Below are 12,881 nucleotides of genomic sequence, written 5' to 3'. Positions count from 1 at the left end.
AAACCACAACACCTCAAGTCCACACACCAACAATTCACATTGAAGACTTTACTTTCAAGGTTGTGTGATTCAGTTTCTCTGTGTGCAAGCTAAAATCCTGCACAGCAACTTACTGTCAAAGGAGAAAGTGCTTGCCTAGATGAGCCATTGGACTGACTCCATGTAAGGCAGCTCCTTATATCCATCCATAAGGGTGTAATACACATTGAGTCAACGTCAGGATAGCATTCAAAACCAGCCAAACCAAAGCCCAAACCACTTTACACCACAGTCATAAACATTTCTACTCAAATTTTCAATAAGGTTACTCCCAAGTAAATGCACAGAGGTTTAAAATTCCAACGTCTAACTGATTTCAGTGGGAAAGGAAAACATGAGCTCTCTTGAAATCACACATAACCGTCAGCCAAATCATGGCTTAGCAAATGTGTGGGTTCCCACAGCAAAGATAATAGCTTTTGCTGCCAACATGCTAATTTGGCCAAACCATTGTTTGGCTTCATATTACCCAGACTTGTGGTTTAGAATCCCCAAATAAACCATGAGTAGTAAAAACAAACCTTAGTTACAGCTTGTGGTTTGTTTAGAGTGAGATAAACCATGAGCCCAAGTTTGGACATAATGCTAAAACAAACCATAGTTTAACTCCAGGCAGCACAGCCAGGGGAAAAGCATAGCAGGCACTGTCTTCATTCCAGGAATCTGCAAGCTGACTTGTTTGCACCCAGCTATGGTTTGACTTAGCTGCACATGCAGTCTGGGTTGGCTTACAGTATTTTATAATCCATTTTGAATCAAAGGGAAACTGTGCCTTAGCTAACTGCAAACTGCTTGGAACAGCAAAGTTAGGAGCCGACCTTTCCCCTACAAACATCCGTGTACCCTGGACAAGGGGAAGGCGTGAATCAGAGATTCTGGTACAAAATCCCCTCAGATACAGGCTAAATTAATCCACAGAACAGGAAGAGCTAAACCACAAAATCTCCAAACTCCCTGTCCTGTCATAACTAGGGGAGAGGTTAGACAGAGCGTCACTGCAAGCAGCGGAAAGCAGAACTTGAACTCTGTGCTTGACCAGGAGCTGGTAGCGTGACAAGAGCTTGCTGATTGGCTGATTCTCGCTGACAATATTGTGAATCCCTCATGGTTGTCTCATGATCTATGATTTGCTGTGATTTGCTCAGGTCAGGTATAAAGACCTCTGGATTTCTGTCAATCGGGGTCCCAGTTCCTTTTGGAAGAGGTTCCAAACTGGGTCCTTATTGCCTGGCAATAAACCTCACCTTCTTATTCTCCATTGCTGAGTCTGCCTGATCCTTATTTGCACCTAGCAAGTACCCACTAACTTTCACGTGCTTCAACCAGGGTTACTTTGCCTGGATCTTACTCAAGATATGTATTTTATTTAATTTGACATTTTTATCCCACAGTGTTTAGCTACCCAGAGGCTCTCATCATGGCAGACAAGCTTAGAATATTTCAGGATGCAATTCTGAACAGAATTAATAGGAAGTAAACCTCCATGAATATAATGGGTCTTTCTTTTGAGCAAAGATGTATAGGATTACACTGTCACAGATTTTTTTCAAGTTTGTATCTAAAATTAGAACAATGATGTGGGCTAGATATTCCTCAAAAACTCAACCAAAGCTGTCAACATAACAACCAAAGAGAAATTCTTTTGAAGCATTTCCTAACATTGGAGAGCTGAACATAACTTGGATAAAATTCAAATTCTTACCTTTTGTGTTGTTCACCGTCTATGGTGACCTTCTGACTGGAGACTGGGGGAGGCATCCATGACTGCCTAATAATGCACAAGCATATAGTTCATTTTACAGGCCTTTTGTATTTGGACCCAAAGTCTAAGAAGTTTATGCTGCCTGTTATCAACTTAAATCCCATTGTTTAAATCCTAATTAAAATTAAGCACTCAACTGTGGCTTGATCTTGCTTATAGTGATGTTCCTTAATACGAACTGCAAAGCTGTCACTGTATAATTCCACATTTTTGTCTCCCCACTGAGAATTGCTGGGAATAAATTTAGTTTTTGACGTGTCTAATGTTTCCTATCGCAGGAATAAGGCTGCCACTTCTCTTAAGAACAGAGGAAACCCCGTAGCTATTGCTTGTTTGTGTATGCAGAGATTCCTAGAATGACTTTCCCATCCTTTGCTTGCAGAAGATTTTAGGTTCAATCCTGGATAACTTCAGATGGCAAGAGTGGGAAAGAACATACCGTAGCTATAATTTTCCTTTCAAACTATTAAATACCTAAAAGACTATCTACCCTATGCCTGACATATGAAAAAAAAAAGTGTTACTAACTCAGATCAGCCTGGAACTATCCTTGGCGGTAAGAGGGTCCCATTCTCTCCCATCCCCCATGTTTTACAAGATCCGTAAAAACATTTGCCAAGTATAGAGTAGCATAGGGAGCAACACTATTGAGTCACTACTACAGTGGTACCTCAGGTTAAGTACTTAATTCATTCCGGAGGTCCGTACTTAACATGAAACTGTTCTTAACCTGAAGCACCACTTTAGCTAATCGGGCCTCCTGCTGCCGCCGTGCCACCAGAGCACGATTTCTGTTCTCATCCTGAAGCAAAGTTCTTAACCTGAAGCACTATTTCTGGGTTAGCGGAGTCTGTAACCTGAAGCATATGTAACCTGAAGCATATGCAACCCGAGGTACCACTGTACTTAGTCTCACTGAGGTTTCCTCAGTGTAAGTGCTCTTCAAATCCATCTTTTACTTGTATGTTTCACTTCAGTTCCTGCTGAAAGGTGGGTGGAGAAGCCGTTTCTTTTCCTACTACTTTAGCTCCAGACTGGTGCAGCTGAAAGGCCAGAGGACTAGACCCTTCATGGGATATGTGGGTCTTCAAATCCAGCTGATCCAAAGCCTCTGGTGCCCTGCTGCTGCCCCTAATATCCTTTCTGCTGGTTATCCTCAATGGGAGAACCGCTGGTGGAAGCTTGAGACTTCTGCCATAACACAGGTCTCCCACAGCGATTTTCTACTGTGTCGGTGAAGGTTGGCAAACCGGCAGCAGTACCCCATCCTAAACCCTTCCCCAAAATATCAACATCAGGGGATTATGAGGGCTCCACTCTCAGCTGGAGTAATTATTAGAATCAATTTCTATATTAGATGGATAGCTTTTGCGAAAACGTTGATATCTACAGTAAAAATGAAGAAGGTCTTGAATACCTTTTCTTCTTCACAGGCGATGTGGCGTTGCCAGTGTTGATAGATGCATCAAGCTCCTTCCTGGAAAAACCATAAACCAAAGTTTAAAGTTTTGTCGTTTCAGTTAACCATACATAAGGATAACTACTTTTTCAATGGTTAGAGACGACAAACTGTGTTTAATCAAAAACAGAAGTACTCTAAAGGTTGTTGTTGTTTTTCACTTTTTACTCCTCACATCTGCACTAAAAGAGGAGAGGGGGGTGGACTGCTTGCTTGGGCTTCTAACAATAAACCATTTGATCTGAATGAGGCCACTGTGATTTGTGTACAAAGCACTGACAAGTGATGCTTAGAATCAAGAGTTGTTGCTTAAGGCTTCACCCTTAAGGCTTCCTCCATGACCAGCTCCAACGGTATATCAATAACTTCTGAAGACCTGTATCCTAGATCTACAGTAAAGTACGTGATCTGCTAGGTCCCACACCAGCACCAGTGGCTCCCAGGAAGGAAGGATTCCTATAGAGATCCACCCACTTGATTTGTACTAAACCTGAGGTGAACCCTAAACGGATGACTATGAAGCACGGCTTACACATACCTGCTACTTGGCTTGCCATCCAAGGTGGAAAGCTTATTTGCTTTGTCAGCATCACTGTTGCCAGGAATCCTAAAAAAATAGCAAAACGAGCTTTCACCAACAGTAGAAATTAGCTTTTCTTAAAAAAAGAAAAAGATTGCCTGAATTAAAATGTCAACATCTAATATTTCCTAGCAAGGCAGAAAAAGCTTCCCGTAGCTTCTGCACACACGTCTACAGTGATAATGAGACCAGCATACTAGCTGACTCAATATAACGTTCGTGCTTATTAGTTTTAAAAAGTTTTTCTGCTTGCTGAAAGAGTATTTTAATTAAGTCTTAGAAAACCAATGAATTATTAAATGTCCAGAGATTATTACACGCTCTTTTTTAAACGAGTAGTGAAAAACAGGAAATCCTTTGAGAAGCCCCTTAATAAAGAACTAAAATGCATCTTCAGTCGAAACAGTTCCTTGTCACTCCCTATATATTGCTGCTCACCCCCCACCATCAAGTGTTTCCGGAGATCAATATGGTTTGAAGTTGCCCATTGTGTATAATTCCTTGTGGAGCGCAGCCATTGCATCAAGCCAAGGAGGCCAGGGTAGCTGTGCTTACCATTGATTTCATTAAGCCATTAGATTTACATTAAAGAAAAAACACAAGCCCTTTCCTGGCCTTTATGGATTTCAAAGTCACGGCTGGAAAACCTTTCCCTGACTTCCACTTAAACGGAAGGCTCCTGCTGTCGGAGCTGAATTAACCGTTTAAGGTAGCAATGCCATTTGTATCTGCCACAAAATGGTGCTTCTGAATGATCTCATGCTGAAGACTGAGCAACATGGAGGCAATGCAACAGATCTGGGGACATTCTGGGGCTCACAAAACAATTGTTGTGCTACAAAAGCGTAAGCTGAGTGAGCATTTTGAATCCTATGAGCGTTGGACCTAGGAAGCAGGATTTTACTCAAAAAGGCCTTTTATTTGACTGTTATGCCCCCATATGGGTTTGAGGAATTTCAGAAATACAACTCCAGCGAAAGGGAGGCATGCTGTTATAAGAATGTGGTAGACTGGGGGCAGTTATGATTCCTTGTACTTCTATACGTAGGCAATATCCCATGGTTTTCTCTATGTCACTTCTTCCTACAGTTTTGTAAGGTAGAGGAGGTTGCTGCACCTAGCTGAGGAAACCTAGTTGATGTTTCATCATCAACACATGACCACATCTCTCCTGTGAGAAAATGCTTGCTGTGAAGGCAGCAGGCTGGTTTTGAGGAGGAATATCCTTAAGAAAAGTCCTGGGGGTTGTTACAAGACACACAGGAATCTCAAAGATCTCTGGAATTCACAAGAGCTCTGTAATTTACCATCTTGCCCATCATCTAGTTATATCTGATGTGCCCAGAGACAGTGTGAAAGCAATAAACTAAAGGGCAATCTGAGCTGGTCTTTGTAATATGATTTTACTGTATCCAGGGTAGAATTCGCTGCAGAAACTAGTGGTTATCAATTGACTCACTCAATGTCTTATTATGATTATGACTATATGCTGAAATTTCACTGTCTATAACGAACCAACCAAGGGTATCCAACTCATTCAACTTTCTCTTTTCAAACAGACTTTTATTAAAGGCTGAGCTACATGTGACCACAGGGCCATCCCACTGAAGCAAAATGAGATGATTGCCTCAGGTGACGGACATGGGAGAACAGCAACACGGTGTCTTCCTGCTCCCCCCTTCCCTCACGGCAAAATGGATTCCTTCCAGTAGCACCTTAAAGACCAACTAAGTTAGTTCTTGGTATGAGCTTTCGTGTGCAAGCACACTTCTTCAGATACACTGAAACAGAAGTTGCCAGATCCTTCTATATAGTGAGAAGGTGGGGAGGGGTATTACTCAGAAGGGTGGTGGGAATGGGTGATTGGCAGATAGCTGAGATGAGCCTGTTGATGACTCATTGACGAAATATTGTAAAATTTTTGAATGCTGATGACATTGAAATGAATCGAAGGGGTTCTAGCAACAAGGTAAAATGTAAGATGGGATTGATAATAGATAAACTAATAGGACATGAATTTGCTGAGCCAATTTTTAAAAGGGATACAAAAATGGGAGACGTGAGGAAGTCAGGAAAATAAGTCAACTAAAGATGAGAAATTAAGAAAGAGGGAGTTTTTGTTTTCTTTTATATGTGTTTTTTCTTCTTCTTTTTGTGTTTAATGTTTGTATTTTTGTATTTTGTAATTTTGTATTTTTCTGTTTTTGTATTTTTCTGAACTTTTCTATTGATAAAACTTAATAAAATATTATAAAAAAAGAAAAAAAAGAAAATCTAAAGTCAAAAGATGGCTCTCGCCCAGCCAAATGCCTCACTCGGAGGAAGGACCCTCTTGGCGCTTTTGCAGAGCGAGGCAGGGAGTAGGGGAAGGGGAAGTGCAATGGCAACAGTGGATGAGAAGAGGTGGCTGCTGTTACACACCTCAGGCAGAATGGCCCTGTGTTACTATAAGTATAGAGCTCTTACTAAAAAAGGCAGCCCCATGCCAGGTTCTCTGCTAATATGTACAGCCGTACCTCGGAAGTCGAACAGAATCCGTTCCGGAAATTTGTTTGACTTCCAAAATGTTCAGAAACCAAAGCGCGGCTTCCGATTGGCTGCAGGAAGCTCCTGCAGCCAATCGGAAGCCCCGGCGGACATTTGGGTTCCAAAGAACGTTCACAAAGCAGAACAATCACTTCCAGGTTTGTGGCGTTCAGGAGCCAAAACGTTTGACTCTCAAGGCATTCGAGGTCCAAGGTACGACTGTATTATATACTGCTCTGTGTCTGGAGTATTTTACGATACTGTATATTTATTGTTATTATTAATATCATCATTAATTTATTAATCGGAGGGCCGCAACAGCTTTGTAGGGGACCTATGGGAGCAGTCAGTATTTATTCAAATTAATTTTAAAATTAAATTAATTAACAAATAAAATTGGGGGAGCCCCCCCCAAAATACATTTTAGCGTTATGACTCATAGTGGGGGACCCATAAGAACAGTCAATTTATGACAACTTTGGGGAAACTCACTTAGGGGGCCATATGCAACCCACAGGTTAGCCACCTCTGCTGAATTAAAATTCACAAAGATTGAATTCCACTAGCATTGCTAGGTGGGAAAGTCCCATTCCAAGAAGAGAACAGATGTTAGGATCCAAGCCAAAGCATCTCTTGAGACAAGAATGGGAAACCTGTGCCTCTGCAGACGCTGCAGAACTCCAACTCCCATCAGCCTCAGCTAGCCAGGCCAGTAGTCAGGGGTGATGGGAGTTGTAGCCAGAAACATCTGAAAGGCCACAGGTTCCCCTTCACTGTCTTAAGGCAGATATTCAATTTGATTATCAAATGTGTACCCCATCCTTCTTCAAAAGAGCTCTGGATACATAAAATGATATCATTTTATTCTTGTGAGGTAGGTTAGGCTATGTGACAGCAACTTTGTAAAGGCAACTTGATGAGTTTCATGGTTGAATGGGGAAGTCTGAACCCAGGTCTCATCTATCCAAAACACTATTTGTTACACCAAACCACAGTCTCCCCACAACACAGTAATAACATCTGAATCACATTATAAGCGTAGCAGGATTTTGTAGCCGGGTACAAAAGCCCGAGAGCATCCAAACTTTATAATACAAAACAATAAAGCCATCTATATAAAACTCTTACCTGTCTAAAGTTGTATCAGATCTATATCGGCTAAGCAAAGCTTTTTGATCATCCTTTTCATCGGTGCTCCTGACATTAAGAAAGATTAATTAATTATAGTAACTGAGGGTTAGTAATGACTTTAAAGAAAATTTTCAGTCACTAAAGTATCCAAATTAGATCTGTCAGATGATTAACCTCTGCAATTTAACAAATGATCTTTTGAGATAAGAAATAAATTGAAATATTCCAATATCGCAGTTGAGGTGATCATTTCAAGATACTTAATAAATATTTTGATTCTCTTGACTAAATTGAACAGAAAAAATGTTGAGAAATTATCTTCACATTTCCAGAGAATCTAGTATCAGGTGAATACATGGCAATATCCTCAATAGTCAATATCCTTTCACAGCTGTCTTGTCCAATTTAACGTGGGTCTAATTATGTTACCTATCTCTTCAAAAGTTTGTTGGAGTTATCACATATTACAAATCCATTTTCCATCTTCTGTTCTCATTTTTAAAAGCAGTGGATGAGAGGAGGTGGATGGGTAGATGCAGCACATTTTTAACTTGAAATGTAGAATTCTGTCACTAATATATGTAATTTGCAATCAAAGACATAGACTTTGCTGAACCAATAAAGCAAATTCTTCAGATGTTAGTCTCCAACTCCTATCAGTCCCAAGCAGCATTGCCAAAGATCAGGACTGATGTGAATTACAACAACACCTAGAAGATCTCAAGTTCCTCAGCCCTGCTATAGGTTATTAATGAGAACAAACAACCATAGCTTGCATATATTTCCATAGCTGGGAAAAAGTGGAGGAAACTTATAGAGATCAACAGGCTACTGTACCTGTGTAAACCATCTTGTGATTTGTATTGATTAAGGACCACTCTGCCATAGTTTTCATCAGCACTGCAATAAACCAAATATTTCATATTATTTTCATTTATATAGTGCCTATAAACTAAAGATGATGTCTGAAGGCCCCGTTCAAGGAAGTGTGTCAATGTAGGAAGAGGCTGACAAAGGGAAAATACTCAAGGGGCTATACACTTTTCTACTGATTCTACTTCTAAATGTAGCATATATTGGTAATTTAATCAGATAAAAGCCCTGGGCAGCTGTTCAGATGCAGCTCCTCATTTTTACACAACGATTTATGAATGAGTGTGGATCCTTTCTGGTCCATAAATTGCTATAAACCTTTCACCAAGAGCGCACACACACACACACACACACACACACACACACAGACAGACTGAAGCTACAGCATATGAACATACACTCAGATTTTATATAGCTATCCATATGACTTCTTGGAAGTTATAATTCTGCAGCTACAATGCACAAATTATGGAGCTATCGAGCTTTCTTGAGTTTCAAGTTATTAATGTAATACAAATAAATGAATTCTGTTGCCAGAGCACAAAAGATTGATTCTTATAATGGAGTTAAGGCCTTCATCTTGAGTTAAATATGGACGGGCCCAATGCCAACATGTGTGACAAAGTTCACATACTTTAATCATCAGGCTTTGTTTGCTGAACTTTTCCCTTGCTCTACAGATAACTCTTCTGCAAAATACTGTTTGATTCCTTTCAACTCTCACCTTCTGGCTATTATAAACTAGATCAGGCATAGGCAAACTCGGCCCTCCAGATGTTTTGGGACTGCAACTCCCATCATCACTGGTCCTGTTAGCTAGGGATGGTGTGAGTTGTAGTCCCAAAATATCTGGAGGGCCGAGTTTGCCTATGCCTGAACTAGATGGCCATAAACCCTATGCTTCCATTATGAAAGCAAAACCAGTAATTTTTGAACTTTCAAAACTTGAGGGAACCCCTTCCAGTCAGATCTGTTGGTCAAAGGAGTAGTCATTTATAAATCTATTCCATCCCATTTTCACATTAATTAGCAAATTTGTGCTATCACAAAATACTCATTTAAATATGTATTATTTCAATCAATGCATTACAAAACATATACATGTGCAATCCCCCCCCCCTTTTGGTAATTTTTTTGAGCTAAGAAACTTTGGAAAAGTGCAAAATCTGAAGGATAATTAGCTCTAACCCATGTATTTGCCTGGGAGGTGTGAATTAGGTCAGTTTGCTTAAAAACGAGTATGGAACAAAATTCTGTTGCAGATCTGAGAGACAACAAAGGTGATCATTTCAAGATATTTAATAAATATTTTGATTTTGACTAAATTTAGCAGTTGCGTCAAAGGATTAATTTCAGCAGTTGTTGATTCTAATATTGTAGCTGTAGTCTATATGTGCAGAGTAGAGAATTCTGGGAAGTGTATACTGTCCATAGTCAGTTCATGCAAGGTACTGGCCAGGATATTTGGACCTCACCATTACACTATGTTTACGGAGAATGTGCTTTAGAATATGGGTAGTTGTGAGCTAGCCGTCTTTCAGGTAAGCTTGTTTGTCTGTACTGATCATTAAGGAATGCCTGGAGAATTTATGAGGCACCCCAGGTTTCCCCGGAACACAGTTTGAAATGCACAGAGTTAGACTCGCCATTGGATATGCAATAGATTGGATGTAACAGATGTTGACTGGACAAAGGAGACTTTCCAGATGCATCCCAGGCCTCTCCTACTTTTACTGTTTTGTTTTAAGTGTTAAGTGCCCTGCCACTTGGAGTGAAACTCTGACATCTGCATGCCTTGGCAATATGCTACATACTACAAGCTTTCTCTAAAGCATTTTTAATCTTTCTATCTCTTGTGCTACCTGTGTTTAATTTAAACATCTCCTGCAGTACTTTGATCTTATCCTTTGATCTGCAGCGCCTAGCCCTGGGAGAAGTTTTATTAAGATAACACATAAAGCCACAGACACACACGCCTTAGTGGCCTGCCTTCCATCCCTCCTCTCTCTGAAGCTGATGGCTGCATCAAGAGCTGCAAGCACAGGCAAGCCTCACAGAAGAAGCAAACTGGCTGCCCAACTACTGTAGCAGCCAACTCCTTTCTGTGTCATTTAGCAAGAACTTGTTGGTTTGGGGCAGGGATGGGCAACCAGTGACCAACATTCAGGAAAAGTGAGGACTGCAGTCCAACAACATCTGACAGGCCACATTCTTGGTCTAGGGCCAAGATTCAAAGAGCCCATACAACTGAGGAAAAGGTGGGCTGGTAGACAAATTCATGGAGCATCAATCCAGTAGTGGTTATGAAACATCATTGATCATTAGAAACTCCTTTTCAGAGGCAGGGTGCCATGGACTGGTTGGAAGCAGAGGAATGGTGGGAGGCACTAGCTGGGGAACAGCCAAGGTGTGATGGCCTGGGATTCGGACTCAGATGCTGAACCTGAGGGATCCCAGCCTGCACAGGAGTCCCCGCCTCCAGAACTAGCTGAGCCGGGGCTGGGGCATGAGCCTGAAGGGTCCTCACCTGTGCTGGATCCTCAGGTGCAGGCACCAGCTGAGTCTGCTCTGGCTCCTGAGGTGATGGAGGACTCATTGCCTGCAGGTGCTCCACTCTCAGCCTCGTCAGGGGAAGCTGAGGTTGCCTCTGGGTCCGGTAACCCTTCAGCCTCTCCTGAGCTGCAGAGGCTCAGGGCAGAGAGGCGGAGGGAACTAAGTTCCCGCAGGAGGAGTGCTCGCCTCCAGGCCAGGAAAGGCGAGTCACCTGTGGACCGGGGCCACCCTATGCCCTAGGGCAGATAGAAGCCAGCCAGCCCCAGTCCCAGGTTGCGGGAGCAACATTGTTGGTAGCCTGTTCCTGCCTGCACCCTGTCCTGCTCTTCTGCCAGAGTTCCTGACCTCACCCGACTCCCTGCCCCGGACCCCGCTTCAGCTTTGATGGACAGCCTCCTCGACCTTGGACTGGACATGGACCTCACCGCACAGTTAACCCTCAGGACCAGCACACAAGGGAAGAAGGCTTCAGATTGGGGGTGGGATGATGGTGAATGATCAGAGGGAGAAGAGAGACTGGGAGGAGGAGATGTTGGAAGCCAAAGAGGTAACAGGTTTTAGTGAGCAGGGAGAATCTGTGGCAGAGAGGAGTGCAGAAGCAGAAACAGGAGAGGAGGGAAGTCAAGAGGCAGAGATGAGTCAGGCTGGTGAAGAAGTCAGGCTGGTGAAGAAGCCAGTCTCAAATTGCTTGGGGAAAACCCTGGACAGGAGGAGACTTAGGCAGCTGGGGGAAGGCAGAGTCCTTCAGTTTCCACAACTGCCTCATAGTGACAAGACCTACCAAGAAGAGTTGCTGTGCCTTTCGAGGACTACAAAACATGAAGTTTGTCCACGGCAAGTCTCTTGGCAGGCCACAATACCAAGCTGCTGGGCCATGTTTGGATTAGCAGATCACAACAAGATAAAAGCCAAAATGTGTCTCCCCCCCTTACTTTTCCTCCTCGGGTCTTTTCTTTATCCAGCTGTTATCTTGTAACAGAGTCCTCTTCTTGTTGACCTCATTAATAACTTGTTGTCTACTCTTCATTGCAATGGAAGCATTCTTCGTATCTATTAGTGCACAGGCAAGAAAATTAGAAATTACATACCAAATGTAATTTTTGATCAAATATTTGCATTGTTCACTTTGCAGATTTCATTGATGTGTGCTATAGTTTCTAATAAAATATCTATCTAAAAATAGTAATTAAGAGAAGGAGTGTGAGACTTGGAAAGTTCCCAGTTCAGTTCTCAAAGCTGAAATCAGGGTGGTAGACTATTGCCTGCATGTCACACAACTATTAACTATTTTGCTAGAGTGCAACCCTGAACATTTCTACTGAGACACAAGCTCCATTGAGTTCAGTGAGATTTTCTACCAGGCAGGTTTGCATGGGATTAGAGCCTGATGCGTGTGAAATCTCTTGCCACACTATACCAGGGTTCGCCCTAAGGATGAAGTCCTATAGGCTTAGCATGTTGATCAACATCATGATGTTATCTTTCCAATGCATAATTAAAAACAACAACCAAATTTTTTTCATCGTCTTCCTTCATAAATGCTTCCAAACAGGGCAGAATTCAATGTCAAGCCATGACAAATGTTATACTGTATCTGTGCAAGCATTTTGACTTGGCTAATGGGACTGTGGCCCTTTTCCTCCTCCTGCCCCCCCCCCGCACTGTTCTGGGGGCTCTGCCAGCCCGCCCTTAGGACCAACTGGGGAGCATGGGGGTGTGGGGAGAGGAAGAGGAAAGCCCCATGACACAAGTGGAAGTACTTGCACATGGCTTCCACTTATGGGGCCCATTAGGTGAATCCCATCCAAACTTCCATACAACATAATACAAAAATAAGAATCAATATAAAACTTTAAAAAAAACCCTATAAACACATCCCATCCAATATAAGAGGCCAACATATCTAAAACTCTCCAAATTCATATTATTATTTACTACAGGTCTACGCAAAAGTAAAT

At 42.0% G+C, this 12,881-nt stretch overlaps 1 protein-coding gene across 7 annotated transcripts in view; it reads right to left on the bottom strand.

The window, feature by feature from the left end:
- SCEL (sciellin) overlaps positions 1-12,881 on the bottom strand; it is a 57,825-nt gene that overhangs the window by 33,773 nt on the left and 11,171 nt on the right. For all 7 annotated transcript variants that reach the window (XM_083501253.1, XM_083501252.1, XM_083501256.1 and 4 more), the window contains 6 exons: positions 11,856-11,973; positions 8,335-8,397; positions 7,495-7,563; positions 3,799-3,867; positions 3,219-3,278; positions 1,742-1,807 (listed from right to left, as the gene is read on the bottom strand). In XM_083501253.1, the coding sequence (XP_083357379.1) occupies positions 1,742-1,807; positions 3,219-3,278; positions 3,799-3,867; positions 7,495-7,563; positions 8,335-8,397; positions 11,856-11,973 (445 nt within the window). The remainder of the gene's footprint in view (positions 1-1,741; positions 1,808-3,218; positions 3,279-3,798; positions 3,868-7,494; positions 7,564-8,334; positions 8,398-11,855; positions 11,974-12,881) is intronic.

Source organism: Podarcis liolepis, assembly GCF_965112155.1.
Source record: "Podarcis liolepis genome assembly, chromosome: 4".
NCBI lineage: Eukaryota > Metazoa > Chordata > Lepidosauria > Squamata > Lacertidae > Podarcis > Podarcis liolepis.
The sequence above is the reverse complement of the archived record's forward strand: the minus strand, read 5'-3'. Positions and strand labels throughout refer to the sequence as shown.